The sequence below is a fragment of the Vanellus vanellus genome, assembly GCF_965231255.1.
Source record: "Vanellus vanellus genome assembly, chromosome: 2".
Classification (NCBI taxonomy): domain Eukaryota; kingdom Metazoa; phylum Chordata; class Aves; order Charadriiformes; family Charadriidae; genus Vanellus; species Vanellus vanellus.
Genome location: NC_138906.1, coordinates 39,665,013 through 39,682,851, shown reverse-complemented (window position 1 = coordinate 39,682,851; position 17,839 = coordinate 39,665,013). Strand labels below are relative to the sequence as shown.

The 17,839-nt window shown below is 39.3% G+C and overlaps 1 protein-coding gene across 1 annotated transcript in view; it reads right to left on the bottom strand.

Moving 5' to 3' along the window:
• Positions 1-17,839, bottom strand: part of WIPF3 (WAS/WASL interacting protein family member 3) — a 36,216-nt gene that overhangs the window by 10,179 nt on the left and 8,198 nt on the right. The window contains exon 2 of the mRNA XM_082499704.1: positions 11,515-11,650. Within this exon, the coding sequence (XP_082355830.1) occupies positions 11,515-11,595 (81 nt within the window). The 5' untranslated portion in view covers positions 11,596-11,650. The remainder of the gene's footprint in view (positions 1-11,514; positions 11,651-17,839) is intronic.

Here is a 17,839-nt window from a genome sequence, read left to right as displayed (position 1 = left end):
CAGCCTCATTTGTTTACAAAACCAGAAACATCTAAATCTTTCCATGAAAATCAGAAGGGAAGCCGGTGAAGAATGCAAAGATCATTTGTTTTATCAGATGCCAGAGCTGCCTCAGGTAACACAGAACGAAATTAAATTCCATACTTTATTTACATGAATTGGTAAGGGAACAGTGGGTTCTCATTACCTTAGAAACCATTAGGTTATTCTGCTACTATTTCAGACACAACGAATGGCACATTCAATACGTACTTGGAAACAGAACAGAACAAACCACACATGTAAATAGCCTGAACATATGAAAATTAATCCCTTCTCATCTTGCCAAACTCCACTACTTTTGTCTTCAGTGTCCTAAATTACACCCTCAGCTATGCCATTCACTAAGGTGTAGGATCAATGTTTGGGCTGCCTGACAGGTCTCCAAAGTACCTGTAAACAGGAAAATACCATGAAATCACAATATTTAGAGTGATGCTCCAGAGTGTCAATCATCCATGATAGAAATAAACATTTCAAAATTTGCAGGTGTTAACTTAGACTGGCAGAGAAATGAGGGAGGACAGCACAGTTATACAGAGAAATCCGTATCACTGCAACTTGAGGCTGTATGAAAAGAACAACAACCAAAACATGCTCCCCCACTGCAGGAGGAGAGGGGGGAGGAGGAAAAAAAGGGAAAAAAAGAGGATGCACGATATAGAAATGTCAAATGTAAAAATGAAAACGACTGGATGAAAAGTTCTGGCCATACCTCTGCAGTGGAAGCCTGCATCCAGAGTGCCACAAACCGGGGGCAGCACACTCCTCTCATATATTTTATCGTTTCAGAAAAAATAATGTGAGCAAAAATGGAATTACAAGTTCAGTTCTGGTCTCCAGATCTTTAAAATGATATTGAAAAACTGGAGAAGCACAGGAAAGAGACAACGTGATATTCAAAAAGCGGGAGGCAACAGTTCAGATTTTAGCAGCTCAGTCTGGCCCATCAGCCCTGAAGTCTATCTGAGGGGCGGTCTGCCTGCACAACACACAAACCTGTACAGGGAAACGATGGTGAGGACTCAGGGTGTGTTAATGCAGCAGAGGCAGGTGTTTGGTAAGGCATTAATGTAAGCCACAGCCAGAGAAGCTCTGATTAAAAAGCAGCTAGCACAGAAGCAGCCAGAGTGACCGTTCCCCGCAGCAAAGTGCTGTAGAAAGCAGCAGATTATCGATCTCTTGGTTTTCAGATCAAGGCTGGATCCTCTCTGGCAGAAGCGCTTTTTGTGAAGCACAAGTCCTTGGGCCCCCCACACAGCTACTTGCGGACCCTGCAGCCGGCAGGTAGCCAGTGGTTCGTAACAGTTTCTTCCAGTTTTGAGTTCTGTGAATGTGAATCTTCTTGTCTAGCAGAACAACTCTGTTTACACTGTATATATGGACCATGCAAGGTTTGGCCCTGAACAATCACAATATTAACACCCTAAACTGGGTTGTATCAGACAAATTAAGATCAGAGAGACTTTTTTTTTTTTTAAACAAAATGGACTGAAATCCATGGCAATGAGCTCAATTTCTGGACACATTACTGCTGCAATACTTGCATCACCTTGGGAAAATCACTTTATGCCTTGCAAGACAGATGGGAGCATCAACCCACCCTCTGGACTCCTATGATACTTAAAATATTTAAGAGGTATATGTGCTCAGATACTAAAATGACGTAAATGCAGAAGTCACCAGGCATTTTAAAAAAAAATCATAGTAGTACTAATTATAGAGAAGTACTAATTATTATCGTTCAAATTTTAAAGAGCACCCTTGCACACAGAAAAGGGGAAATCTTCTGGACCTGGGCAGGTAGTTCATATCACAGTGGATGCATACACTGTTCCATAAATGGGATATACTCACTCTGATTTTTAAATATGCTCTTTACTGAATTTGCAATGTACTTCAGGGTAGTGTAGATCTTCACAAACATGACAGTTGCAGCAAAAATGTACCTCTAGCTGTCCGGACAATCCAGTAGCCAGGCAGTCGCGGACCTTTGTTTCAGAATAAACCCATCAGCTAACTGGGAAAAGAGGATCCAGTACTCCAGCTCTATAATAGGTAAGAGCCATAAGTAAGATAAACTAAAGCACAATTCCATCCAAAGGCACTACATTCTCTTTTATTTTAGAGAACTTATAGTATTGAGTATTTATATGCCTAACATGTAATGAATTGTATCACCACAGTAGATTCCCTTTCCTGGTCGCTTTTGATAGGAAATACTGGAAATACAGCTGTATAGAAAATTTATTTATTTATCTGAACTAGATTAAAAAAAAAGTCAAATACATTTAGCTTATCCCCAGCTATCTATTTGGTGAGACATATACCAATAAAATTAAAAATCAATCAATTTGACATGCAGTATTTTATCATGGGCAGAAAGAGAACTCTCTCTTGCTGACAATTTCATTTATTTCTGTGAATCTGGTGTCAATCACCCTTCCTCTCTCCCATGCCCAATTTTTCCCCCCCTTAGACAAAAAAAAAAAAAGGATTCAATGCAGAGATCCAGCACAGATACTGGCAGAAGGCATACACACTGTGTATATTTTAAAATAGAAGAGTTTGAGGACACCCCTGAACAAACCCTTGCTTTCTTATGATTTTTCTCTGCCATGCTTAGCCAAACCTGCACAGACATGGGCTGAGGCAAGGGAAGGGATCTTCACCAATGCAGCATGCAACATCTCAGGTTTGGCTTTTAAGGAAGGGGAAAGATGCCCGAGCAAGATAAAGAAAGATGAATGGAAAACACTAAGGGACGCTTGATCACAGAGACACACATTCATGAAAATAAAAGTTCCTGGGCCAGTCCTGGCCTTCTCTGGCATCAGAGACCAAACTTAAACTAAGAAATACAAAAGAAAAAGTCTACAACCATGGCAACGGACAATTAAAACCAGCACGTAGAAGAGCAACAGGGCAAAACCAGCATTAGCTGTGTAGGCAACGTGGTCAGTGACATGACAGTGCTAAGTCTGGCTGAAGAAACTGTGCATCAACAGTGAGAGACAACTGAAACATCTAAACTTCAATTCGAGGACCTGCAAAGCATCAAAAAAAGACCCCGAACAACTGGAAATAGAATAAAAAACCCCAAATATTATTCTTATGTTAACAATAACTGGAATTCGGGTGTAGACAAATAGGCACTGTTCAGGAAAAAGGGCAATAAAGGTGAAGCTAGCAGTGTAACAGTGCATGTGCGTCATGTCAGGGATAGCTAAGAATATTGAGAGGAAAACACAGCTTGTTTGGGGTTGGTAAACCATCTGAGGAAGGATGATGACTGTTCTCACTGCCCATATGGCATAGCAAGGCTCTCCAAGTAGGAGAGCATGGAGGAAGAGATGACTGGGTCCCCATCCAGCCATAAAGCTCCTGCCAGGCACAGGGCTGGTGCTCACAACAGTCTTGACGGGCCCAGAGTAAAGGACCCTAAGGGGCAACATCCTACTAAAATACCCTTCTGGGAACACTGATGATGAAAAAGAGTGGACTAAGAGCAGGGGAGACCTGCTGGCGAGCAACTTACTCTGTAACTTCCTTCCACTTAACCACAACCTGCTGACCAAAAGTGTTCCATGAGGAGATGCCTGTAAGCATCAGGACTAATGCATTTAAATGAACTCAACTCTTAAAAGACTGCATGCTTTTCAAAAACAAACTGACAGAAAAAAAATATTGACAATAAGATGCCAGAACATTCAAGCAAACCACAAGGTCATGATTTTTTTATTAAAAGAATGAGGTTGTTTTGGAACAAGGTAGAATACGGAGGATGACCAGAAATCTCAGTGTAAGCTAGCCAGTATGTCTTCCTTGACATAGCATAGGATTATAAAAATCATCTATGTATTTGTAGCCCAACATGAAATCTGAAACACAGAGGAACTTGTTTTCCCAGGATCAACCCACCTTTACTACATTAGAATTATGCCAAGAATTCACAATTTTGTATCAGCAGCAGAAGCAGTTTGCCCAGCAGGCAAGTGCATTACTTTTACAAAGAATTCTCAAATGGACAGCGAAAGTCTCCCCTGGGAATGTGCTGAGAAATGCAATTGCAACAAAACCCAGGAGCTTATTAAAATAATAAAATAAACCCAGTTTCCAGCAAGTCACAAACAGAAGTACAATAGAGAAAAACATTGTCATCCTTCTTGCATTTACTGTAAATATACATCAGGTGTGGTTTCACTCATGCACAGCCAAATGCAAAATAAAATAATCGAAACAATCCCCCCTTCCAGCTTAACGAAAAATCCAGCAAGTCTCAACAACAAAGCACATGACTTTTTTTCATTTTAAGTATTTTAAACTGTTCATTTATAAAGAAGCTTGTGAGATCTGGTATGCACGAGTTTTGGTTCATCTGTTCACAAGAGAGCCTTGACCTCTGATTTAAAGCTTTTTAATTATGGGAAACCTCGCCACGGTGCAAGACTCTACCTGCACAGTCAATCGCAAGATCAGAGCCGCTTCTTGTGTTTCTGCTGTGTAGCATAGGATGAAACTAATTAATTCTTGGCACTTGGTCTACCTGGGTAAACACAGCAATCCCTCAGCCTTCTAGCAAGCTGAGCTTCAAATGCTTCCCATGCGAGGGGTCACTCTCCAGCCAACATTTTTTTGAGGGAACTGACATGAAGGGACCTGCCAAATAGCTTCCTGGCAGCTAATGAAGTCATTGTTTCAAGAGAATGACAGGACCAGCGTTTCATGATTCTATCTACACCCAGCTCAATAATGATTAGCCATGATCTCAAGTCTCCATTGCACGAAGTTCTGCAATCTGAACCTGACGGGTTGAAAAGGTCATCAAGCAATGTGTGTACTTAGATAGGCTGTGTCTACACCAGCCTCGTTCCTCAACTTCTAGCAAGGGAAGTACCGTGCAAAAGTTGTTACGGATCTCTTCCCAGTGTTTTAGCCGCCGCCTAGTCTCTGGCATTAGTCCCAAATAATGAGGCTTTTCAGTGTTAGCAGAGACGGTGCCTGCTCTGCGCTAGCATCTACCTCCTTGAAGTGTACCAGCAGACACAGTGGCAGAAAACAAAAGATAAAAACACCAGCATAGCAGGAGTTATTCTCTTCTACATCTATATTCCATTGCTCATTTCAAACACTGTCAGTAATCAATGCCACTGCACCCAATAAAACCCTCTTCATTTTATCTTAGCACCCTTCCATCAGACAACGTAAAATCTTGTATACTTAAAGGGTCAATTGCTCCTGTTACGAATGGAGCAGTGGGCTTATTAACAAGGGGGTACTTAAAGTTTTTCAGTGTGAGTTGCTAAGTTTCTGTACCTGAATGCAAAAATGCAACAGAATCAATATGATGATTTATACCTGCTGAGCCATTTAGCTTTTCTGTGGGTATTTAAATTACTGACACCCACATTTTAAACATAAATGCTGGCTGTTCTCTCACTATGAGAAAATATGCAGTAACAGAAGCCACCAAAACGGAGGCAATATGAAATCAAAGCTACTCTAAAAATGTTTCCCAGCAGTTCAGAAAGATAACTAGTCAGATACCAAAAATACCCTGAGATTGGCTTCAAAAAATAATTTTGAACTTCACCTTCTGATTTCTAAATTTTTGGGCTTCAAATCCCCAAGATGTCCTTCACATGAATTAAAACAGAAGTGAAAATTCTTAGATAAACAAGAAAACCTGAGACCCTGGCATTCCAATGAAAATGTCAAACAGCACAAGGCTGAAAATACTGCCGTGGCAGCTGGTGCCACTACCTCTGTTCATTCTCTCTGTCTACTGTAGCAAGGTCCCCCACAATGACAAGGGCTGTTATGAGCAGTGATAACAAAATTGTCAACATGTGACAACCTACATGTATCACACTTTAATCTCACTCTGGTCTAAAGAACATTAGGCCATTTCTCCAACCCAGTTACCTGTGTAGTAGCTACTGATCGTTCTGAAATGCCTTTTAGCATCCATGCAAAATTATGGTCAGCCCAAGATCGGAAAATATTGAAAAATTAACATTTCTCGCAATGTTACCTTCCAGCCATGGCAGAGGAGTCCAACTGAAGTATCGCTATAATTCTGTGTTCTCTTTCAATTAAAAGGCTGCAAGTGCAATGTTAATTGACAGACGGAATTTATTATGTAGCCGCTGCATACACTACAGATAGGCTACTGATTTTTCGGGGCAATATTACCTTGTGATTAGAATGGTAAATTAACCTATTAGCTCTGTGCAGCTAGGCTGACTCTAATACCTGGGCTTGATCATTTACAGCTGGTACCCCTGCAACACACTGCAATTTCCATACTTTTATATGGCAAGTTATACAGATGAAAAACAGACAGTAAGAATAAGAAAAATGAATGTAAATGCTTTTCATTCCATTCAGACAAGATGTACAACACACAACATTATGAAGAAAACTGTGAAAACAGAACTCACCAGCTAAATGCATTAAAAGTGGTCACTTAAGAGACCTCAAGTAAAGCATTCAAGAAGATTAGCACATATGAATATATGCAGTACCTACCTGTCCAGATGAAACACACAGAGCAATGCCAACCTAGTACTTATGTCTTCTTTACATCTTCCCCACCTTTCATAGCTCCCACTTACCCTTTCTGTATTTGTTGACTACAAGAGCAGAAGGCTACAGCAGCAGCACTTGAAGGTGCCATACCTACGCAATCCCACATTTGCCAGTATCTGAAAATTAAGTCAAATAAATCACACAAAGACACCGAATTTTTTCTTTATAATTACCCCTCACTTCTTTATGAAAGCAGACTGGTGTGAGACGTGATGCATTATTAAAACACTATAAATCAGTTTCCTTTATTTTGGCTGGAACAAAGCACTTTCAAAAACTTTGGCTGCACTTTGCCCAGCCCTTAGCATCGTCTGTATGATGGCCTGTCATCAAGATTACCAAGTCTGCGCTCTCTCACACTTCAGTATGTTTTACCTAGCAGCAATAAATATTATGATTTAGTATCTCCTGACCTAGGGACTTCATGACAAAGTACTAAATATCATCTTACTCACAGCTCGCATAAAATTTTAATAAACACATTCCTACGTATTTTGTAATTGGCACTATGCATGATTCTGTTCTTTCAGTGTTATGCTTGCAGGTCTAGGGGTCTGAATGAAAACTTGAGAAACTACCTTAATTTTTACAATAAATAATTAGGAAGCATGCACACACATTTATGTATACACACACTTACATGTGCATAGTCTCTTTCTCATAATGTATTTGGTAAGATCAAATCAAAATACCATAAATCACCATTATCTTCAGCCAAGCTGTTTTACATACGTTGTTTTTTTCTCTTTCCAAAGAACACAGTAGTGCTAAATGTCATAGGAGCAAACCCACCTCCCACACAACTTCAGATAAGCACTGTAGCGCTCTGTATTTCTTGGGAAGGTTGAAGGAAACAGCTCAACAAGGTTTGCACTCTGATGACTGCATGAAGGAGGGAAAAAAAAACATCTCCCCAAGGACAACTATCAGCTGATGTTTTTCTTAACCTTGGAAATCCTACCTCTGTGTAAATTATGCATTTATCGCAGTGTTATACCACAAGGAATTGTTTTTCTGAGTTTTTTTATGACAAGAGTAGAAAGTAAGGTCAGAGTAACACACTCGGTAAACAATGACATATCTTTATCTACAACAGAAATTCTATTTATTTTCTTTTTTTTAACTAAAAGTGAAGTAATCATTAAGATTAATCTACACGGCAGTCTAGCGTTCAGCATTATTTCAAGTTTCACATTTCTCTCACCAAAGTAAGCATATTCCTTTCTTCTCCTGCTCTCCTAGTTTTCAGTATGCCAATAAGGCAAATAAACTCCTGGTGCTACTTTACTGGCTTTAATCATCTGACCCATTGTGATTTGGGGGGTTAATTCCTATGCTAAGTCTTTAATAATGATTCTAAAGAGAATAGAAGTATTTTCTTAAACTCCAGAAACATATGAATCATTAAACAAACATCTTCTCTGAATAAGGCACAACCCAGCAGGGCTGCTACACATACACACTTCCTTCAATATTAACATTTTAATAGGTGATGATTGATCATAACATTAGGAATTCAAATGTACAGACAAAGGCAGCACAGCAGTGAGCAGTCTCCACTGCACGTAAAAAGTGAGCGTGGTTTACCAAAGCAAAATTCTCTCTTTATCCTCTCTTGGGAGATTAAGTAGAGAAAATTTTTAATCGGTCTCAGTGGTGGTATCTACTTCTGGAAATATGACAACCAAAACTAACCAGAATGCCTCATATGCCAAACTAAAAGGCAAAAGATATACAAGAAATAGAGGGGGAGTAAAAACAGGTTTTTCAGGAGCAGAAAGCTTTAAAGAAAAAAATAAACAAATCAAAAAACTGAAAAACCCACCCTGTGTGATGCACATATGCCTATAAAATTGAAAGAGCTTTAGGACAGATATCCTAATGCCTCATTTCTAAGTTTCCTTTATTAGGGTGGAAGAGAAAAGGGAAAGAGAAAAGATCCGAATTCTGTCAGCCAATGCCAGAAAATGTGTTTGGGCACAGTTTTACTCTGCCTACTCATCCCTCTCATCTTTATCTATGACCCCCAGAAGGCAGGCATTTGAAGACATGCTCAATTAATCCAATTAGCTATATTTACATTTTGACTCAGCCACCTACATCTGCTATTGCAGATACCCTACCATTCCTTCCTGAAAAATCCACTTGGTTTTCATTTAAATATGCCCTAACAGCCAGTAGCTTTTCAGCTGTTGGGCACAGGTGGCTCCTACCATGTCTTAAATACCATCTCCAAATCACTTTAGTATTGCCTTACAACTACTTTTGTGAGTAGAATTCAGTATGAGTACTTACAGAGTATTTACAAGTCAAAAATCTTTGAAAATAGTAGGAAAGAACCTAACTTTTTTCTGCCTTAGGAGGGAGTTAACAGTAAGCAAAATTTAAGTGCCGACAGTGCTTAGGATTTCAATGACGTAAGGACTGCAAAATCATTTGGGACCATAGCTCACAACGTTCACGAAGAAAATGTGCAGAAAAAAAGACAAATGTGGTGACTACTTCTGCTAAAAATCTCTTAACAATGAAAGCAAGAAGAAAGTACAGCTATTATCCACATAATTAGAAAACCAAGACAAGTCTATGGTACGATGCAATGGCATCATGCAAAATGATAGGATTCTAAAACCTCAACCTACGCACAGACGTTTCTCTTCTAACATAAATCAAGTAAGTTAAACTAGTGGCTCGCCTGCATATTAATAGTGAAATTAAAACCTGACTTTTAATTGCTAACATGTAAATGTTAATGGTTACTCTGGTTTAATTATATCAGTATAATAAAAATCACAGTGCTGTTTACTTTGGAACATTTCCAGGTGTTGGCCAAATAAAACTTATTTGTTTTGAAGGTTTTCCTTAAAGCTATGTGCCTGTTAGAATTTCTTCTTCTTCCATCCTCCAACTGTAGATTTAGCAGCTGTAACAACAGCTGGGCAGTTTAGCAGCTGTAAAAGACAGATGCCAAGTTCTAGAAAATAGCTTCCTAGCAAAAGAAAATAGGGTCTGTAGCACGTTTTCATGGATTCCCGCATCAGAAAATTTTACTTTGCAACTTGGCACCAGCTGGAGACCTGACTCGCTCATACCGCACCTTCACTGAACTCACCAGGCAGAGTACAGATCCTCTCAAAGTTAGCCCCCTCTCATTCGGTTTTGACAGAGAAAAATCCTTTTGCTGTTACAGAAAAAATAATATTCTGCTACATTATTTTACTAATTCTTCATGTTGCTCTGTTCATGTGCTCTTTTTAGTGTCAACACGTATTAAAAGTCTTTAATATCAGTCATTAATTAGAAATACGTTTAGTTTGTATCACATCACCACGACAAAACTGACCCTCAATTCTGTACGTCTTACCTGCAGAAGACCACATTAGTAATAGAATGATCTAACTAAAATATGGAAATACAGTAGAAGCCTTATGGTATCAAAACCCTATCATAGTACTGTTTTTAGTAGTGTTTTTAGTAATCAGAATGGGAGGGGAAACAAAATACCAATCTTGTTTATACTGGTCCTTAGGGGTCCTTTTAGCTTTCTCAAGTCTTTTACAACTGGCATATGTTAAAGCAGGCAAAAAATGTCTCCAGATACTTACTGAGCTAAATTTATTAGGATAAGAGTCTGTTGACTTTAATTGCAGTTGCGGGCATTAAGTTGCTCACAAAATTCAGCCCACTTAATTCAGTATCTAACTATAGGCTGTGTACCAAGCCAGAAGAGGTGCTAATTGAAAACACTGCTCATAGTGCCCAAAGTTAAAACAGAATAATAAAAGGAATCAAGCACTGCTGATTTCATGTACTGTCTTTGTCTTCCTCCTCTTCTTCTCCACGATTCATGGAGAGTTTTACAAATCAACAGATCTTTATAGGAACAAAACAGGCAGAGATGCCAGAGAATGCAAGGGAGAAATAAAGTTGTTAAAAAAATATATTTTTATATATATATAATTTGAAGCACACTTGAAATACCATGTACTGTTTTGCTGCGGGGACTAACATACACTGCAAATAATTACAGAAGTGACAGAAAAATACATTTAAAAAGTCAGGAGAGATTTTATGTCTTGAACACAACCATGCCAGGTTTCACTATTTTAAAAATGGTCTAAGAATTTCAATGCAGAAACAGGCTATGAACAAATGATTGCAGAATACAGGAATGACTTACATATGTTTTACCATAGGTACAGTAATTGATTGTGAAGGTATGAAAATGTAATACCCTGAAACTCCACTCAGAGCATCCTCCTCTTACTGCAAACGTGCTGGCAGGGCACATGCTCTACTTCATGACACATAGAGTAATGCTCTGTTACAAGCAGTAATTGTTCCTGCACATGTATAAAAGCATATTGTGCTGTGTCCCCAGGAAGACGGCATATGCTAGAAAGAACAACACCTACAGCAGAACGCTGTGAGTCTTAACAGAAGCTGTAAGAAAGAGGATGAAGAAATTAACACTTACCACCTGCTCATTACCAATACAAAAATGAGTTCCCTGTGGCTGGAAAAGTATTCACAAATGTTAAAATTCTCACCACATGCACTCTAATGCAATCGTCTCAAACTTTTTGACCCCATATCCCTAGCAGTAAAAAAAATTTTGAGCATGCACCCCAATATATGTATATTTATTTATTTATAAATTATACACATGTATGACTGAAGTTCTAATATTTTCTTCCTGGACCCCAACAGACCATCTCATGCACCCTACTTCGGAGACCACAGCTCTAATGAACAGAAGAACAAAAGCCAGCAAAACAAGAATCCGTCCCAGATATTTACTATGAGTATCCACACCAAAATTCTGGGGGGTCTGTGATAGCTACTATAACTAAACTCTTGCAAACAGAGATGAAAAGTCAATCTTACCAGAGGCGGTGGTGGAGGGGGCCCTCCAGAAGGTGGTGGAGGCGGTGGAGGAGGGGGTGGTGGCGGCGGCGGCACAGGCATCCGTTAAGATTTCTAGCTTCACGCAGTTATGAAAAATATAGCCAAAGTCTATGTCCTTGAGGGGAAGGAAGGGAGGAGAAAGAAAAGTGGGAAAAATAAAAATAATAAAAAAAAAAAAAAAAACAGAAGAGGAACGTGTTTATACACTGTAAGCTGAAGATCAGCCAAATTTCTAGCTCTCAGCAGACTGAGGACTTTTATAGTGTGCTGCTTCCAAAACTACAGTACGACCAGCCTCATTATAGTTCTCTGATGACAACATTCATCTAAAGAGCAAGCTCAAAGATCTGGACAAGTGCCATAAATACCAAATGCATAGATACCAGCCTGTCCAGCTTTAACTATTGCGCCTTGCCTTAATCTATCCCATAGCCCTGAAATGCAATTCTGCAGAGAACAAATCACAGTCAACCACATGTAGACACTTCTGCTGGGACAAAAACTCCACTGACTTTAAGCCCAAGTTTCACTGCTCTAAGGATAGAGTAAGGAACTTGGTAAGGTTCACTGGACTTGCTCCAATGTTACAAGAAAAAGAAAAAAATTTTAAAAAAGACAGGATTGAATAATAAATGAAGAAATAATTCTACAAGTTTCATTAAATATAGTTCTCTTACCAAATGACAGCATATAAGGACCAAGCATTTCAAATATTAAAGTCACAAGTGTTTCCCTGCCATTTAAAAATGTTAACTTTTCACAATTCTTTAGTAATGCACTGACTAAAAAGACAACAAAAGCTGTATGTTGTTGGTGTTTTTTTTTAATCTCCTGCAGAATGGCAGGGCATCACTCACTGATTTTCATCTCTAACCCAGCTCCTGACATGACTGCATCCCCTCTCAGTCTGAAGTCATCTTTACAGTCATAATTGTAAAATTAACAAGCAACCCCTGTATTTCATCAGTACAATTGCAAATGAAAGTACTAGGCGGTGCCAAAGAAAGCCCTCTGCAAGCAATACTTGATAACTTCTTTTATTTTGATAGTGACTTTTGGATAAATGCTCCAAACATGGGTTTACATATAGTTTTATGTCCATCGTGTCGTGACTGGCTTCTGAGACTCTTCACAATGTCGTGCGAAACAGTGTCAAAACCTCTACAATAACACAAAATATGACATCTGCTATTTCTTTCATTTGTGCAAGGCTTTATCTTAGCAGGAAATTACATTGATTTGACACATTTGTTCTTCATACATCTCTGTAGATAATTTATTGTCCTGTCTCCTCCAAGCATTTAGAAACATTTTACTCATTTTGATGTTTTTCTAGAAATTTAAGTTGAAAGGACCACAATTCCCAGGCCCTATTCCCCTCATCCTTCCCTTCTTTTTTAAAAGCAGGCACGGTGTTTATGCTTTTCCAGCTGCCTGAAACCTTTTGGTCAAGTCATTTAAGAATCACCTGTGTAAGCAGGAGAAATTAGACAGTTCAATCTGCAGGGCTTCACGAGAGAAGACAAGACAGAAATGAGGCAAGTTACAATCTTTAGGGGAATACTTAACTGTTTTGTTAGAGAGAGATACATTAGAAGAGGCAACGAAGTTAAAAGGTACATGCAGCCTTGTCCACTTCCTAGCAAGTGTACATGAACAATATCCAGATAACATCTGAGTATTCCTTCTGCTGTATCTTTATGGAAGATCGATCAAAAATTAACTGTACAGAGCCTCTGCGACATTTGCTTTCTCCCTTGAGAGACTGCTATGCAAAGGACTAGCATATCAAAGCACTCTGGATCTGTAACAGAATTGGTTACAATCACTTCAATAACAATCACTCCAAGAAAGCCAGCATCGCAGCATCTCCACCATTCCACCCTCATTGTTGCCCTGGGCAAAAAGCTATTATCAGAAGATATGTCTTTTCCTCAATTAAGTCATTCAAAAACATGGACATAAGGAGAATGAGTCTTCCCTGCTAATAATATGTTTCGGGTTAGTATCTTCCTACCCTGCAATACAGGCCTTTTGTCTTCATTAAGGATTTAGATTGGGAAATATGCTCTTAGTCAAATTAGAAAAAAAAATACAACCCACGCTTCTGTGGCAGACCGTGTGCACGGCAGCAGGAGGTAAAGCACACTGGAGGCGAGCAGCAGTGGGAGAAAGGAAATGGGAATCAGCTCTTGGTATTTAGAAGTCAGTCTTGCATCTGAAACACAATCAGTTGACTTTTCTATCTGCCACTCTCACGGGTCCCAGCCCCAGCCCCCATTCCTCCAAGTGATGCAGCCTAAGTTCCAGGACCAGAAACTGTGTGGCCAAAGTTCAGTGCACAGGAAATGTTCACTTCACTGTGTATCCCACTCCTCTATCCAGTGACACAGGAGAAGAATGCATTTCAGGGGCTATAACCCACAACCCTTGAATGAAATATTGGAGACGCCCTATAGCTTTCCTCCCATGGTGTTTTGAACCCTCTACAAATAAACTATCTTCCAGAAAATTCCGCATATGTGCCTTCCTTTGTCTCTTACAACAAATTCAGAGGCTTAATGTCCTGACCTTGGCGTGCTTTTGTGCACACAGACAAATTCCTATGTTTTTTATACTGGTACCATTACAGTCTGAAGGTGAACACATCTAATATCTATACAATGAAGAAACATTTTCCATGTAAGGGTTCTATTTGTTCAAGTGAGCTTTGGATGGAGTGCTGTCATTCACGCAAGCAGACACCGATAGCAAAGAAAGACTGTTTGTAGATAAAGGTAGGCATCTTCAAACTAACTTACAATTAAAAAAAAAAAAAAGGCTCCTAATATTTAGTCATAACTGCATGATCTACACATTTTAATATGTATGACTAGGTACAAGAACCTCTTTTGTATCAATGCACCTATGTCACTTACGTGGTTTGTATTCAAATAAAATTATGGAAAAGACTGCAACATTTTCAATATATCAACACGTATTTGGAGGGTCCTATTCCTTAGTTAAAGGCTGTATTTCATTTGCCTCTTCCAGTTAAAACATGGCTGGCAATTTCAGACAATAGCTTCAGAACATACCAGGGTTATGGATTTGCACAACATAAGCTAAATAAATTCTGAATTAAAAACAAAAAAGGAGTATCACGTTTATCAGTTTTTCTGTCTGTTAAGAGCCAGACAAGAGGCAAATGCCACAAAGGGTCCTTAAGGCACATGTGCCCTTTCTCCTCTCCTCTAAGTAAACATATTTATAATTGGACGAGAGGGGTCTGAAATATCCCTGAGGGACAGAAATAAGAGGATACAGTTTATAAAGTTGGCAATAGGTGGAGGGGAGACGCTTGTGTGTTTAGCCCCAGTTTTCTCAGGCAAAAAGTAATGTAAATCTTCCCTTTACTTCCACACCACAAAACAGAATCAGGCCCAACAACTGCAGAATTTATTCCAAAAAAAAGGAAAATCCTAAACCCTGCCTTTTCTAGTCCACCTCCCTACCAAAGCAAGGTTGTACATTTTTTTTAGTGCTTTCTGAAGTCTAATTTTAGGTGTCCCAAATAATGTGGCTTGTATTATTTCCCTTGGGAAGCTCTTTCTCAGTCAAATAACTCTTACAGTTCAGACTGCCTGACACTCAGCCTAATTTCTCCTTTTCTTAATTTGATCCCATTTGCACTCCACTGCAGAGAGTCTACCTTGTACCAAACGAAATAGTTTCTCCTACCCCTTAGCACCAGCTTTGTGAAATATAAGAATTATAATTCAGAAGTACATTTACAAGGACTAATTATACTTTTTGAGCTGTTTTACTTCTTACGAATCGTCCCATCAGTCAGTGAACATTGTTACTGTTCTCCAATTCCAAAACAATTGGTCTTTTTTTGTCCTCTTGGTAAGGATAATTCTAAGACTGGTAATTTCAGGTGTCACAGACTGTTCCTTGCTTCTCACAGGGCTTGCTTGAATAGCAGCTGGGTTTAAGTAAGAACAGCAAGTGCAGACCTCAATGTAGAACTCAAAACTCCAAATTTCTGAAGGCCCAAATAAAATCTTCACCCAGACTTTCATTTTGAAGTGTCAGATAAGACAGAGTAGATGCAGGTGTTTCCTCTTCATGAGCTGCTCTCAGCCCCGTGCTGGATTCACCTGTGGTAAAACTCAGTATGTCTGCCTGAGCTTTTATGTAGATTTAGTCTCACCTTGCCCAGCCACCAGCTGTACACAAGCTCTGATCTGAAAGCTTCCCAAAGGTCTCCTTCTAAAGTGTCACTCCCACAGTCCTGGGCTCACACAAAGACAAAGTCCTGCTGTGAGCACAGCGTCACACTAAGAAACAACATAGTTTCTGGACAGCAGCTGACACGTCTTCTGCCACAGTGACGCCCAGCAGAACCACTACAGGTCCGTCTGCAAAGGCTACACTAAAGTATCTTCACCCATCATGGAAAGGCAAGGCATGGAACAGCTATGCCTTCAATTTAGAACGATGTCTAGAAGGGGACAGGAGAGAGGAAAAAATCACAACTATTTAAATGCACATAATATGCATTTATACACAAAATTATTTCTTAACTAGTACCATTTATTTTGTTGCGGCTTTGTGTTTTTTTCTTTTATGTGGCTACAATCCCTAGGTCTCTAGGTGGTATAGTCATTAATGTATAACAACACGGTTGGAATTGAAAATGCAACCCTTTAATCCATTTGGAGAAAGGACTGTAAAATAACTGCTTTATTATTACTGGATTTGCAATCATTGCAACCGTGCACTCTGAGGTAGGTAATTCAGCTTTGGGGAAATTTACAGATTTAGATAGGTGTGCAGGAAAGCTTATCTAAAATATAGGTCTTATTTTCTTGATTAAAAACTGAAGAAAAAAGTAGACCACAAACTCTGTTTTTAACTTTTAATCAGCTTTTATATAATCAAATACAATTTGCCCATTAGCTATACTGTTCTGAGTTACAGCTTTTAAGTCCTTATATTTTAACAGAAAAGAATTTCAAAATCACACAGGAGAGACAGCATCAATAAGCATCTGCTCAGCTTTCATGATCTGAAAAGTAGACAATGACCCTAATTGTGCCCCCGTTTACTTCTGTCAGACATCACTGAAGAACAGCTGAAATCACTGGTACAAGCACGCCACAGATCTTTTAAAGACAGTACAACACATGTAGAGGTAGAGAAGAGAAAAAACAGAGTAGTAGACGCGTGTTACACAGATCAATTTTTCTTCTGTCACTACCACACAACTGGAAATGACTTGGAAAAAGCTTCCGTTTGGAATGAACCAGTTTAGATTTTAAATACAATAGAATCAAACTACGTAATTTTTAACCACCAGACTTGTAGTATTTTCATTGTGAACGACTTTTTGTGTTTAGAGAACAGAACAAGGAAGAATCAAGGTAGAGCCTCCAAGTATGCTCATAGCCCTCTCCCCCCTCTGCAAAAATAACCCTGTCCACAAAATACTTCAGTGTCTGCTGTATTTGAGAGATTTAAGAGCAGTGCAGAAGCATGAAACTGTTACCTTCTTTTACAGCTTATGAGAAATGCAAACACTCATATATATACCTATCTTACTAAATATATTTTAAGACATTCACAGGTATATTTCTAGAGCTGACTAAGAAAACTTTAGCCTTTCACCATTTGCTAACAGAGAGTACCTGGATTGCATACAACTTATGAGACAAACTTCTGCTCTCAGTAGCCATTTACATCACTGCAGCTAAAGGCAGAATCTAGCTTTTTCATCTCCATTGAAATGTACAACCCTCAGGGGTTCCTCCTCCATTTAATATCCCATGAAACACTCTTAAGCAGCATTCGTCTACACAGGGTCTGTGGGATTGTCTCACAGCACGAAACAGTATCCTGCATTTAACCCAAGGAACATAAGTTCCCCCCAGTTTGGACTACTTCCACCAAGCTTGATCCAGCTAAGGGCAGCATCCCCTTTCTGCCTGAAAAAACAGCATGACTCTTGTTCTCTCAGGAGCCTGATAACACTGCAACAAACCGGCTAGGGCTGACCTAGCACAGATTACAGGAATTTGAAGACGCCTTGCTTCCATGTGTGCCGTGGGCAGACGTCTCTGCTGGGTTCTCTATGGTGCTGAGGCTAGAAATTAAAGTGCTATGTCTTGACAAACCTCCCTTCAGAGGCAAAGCTGCAGAGATGACTTCACGTCCCTATACATGACTGTTTCGAGGTGTAGCTTCCTCTGCTCCATGGGGATCGGCCATAGAAGACTAATTGCTGTAAGGGAGCAGAATAAGAGAATTTGTCATCCTCTTT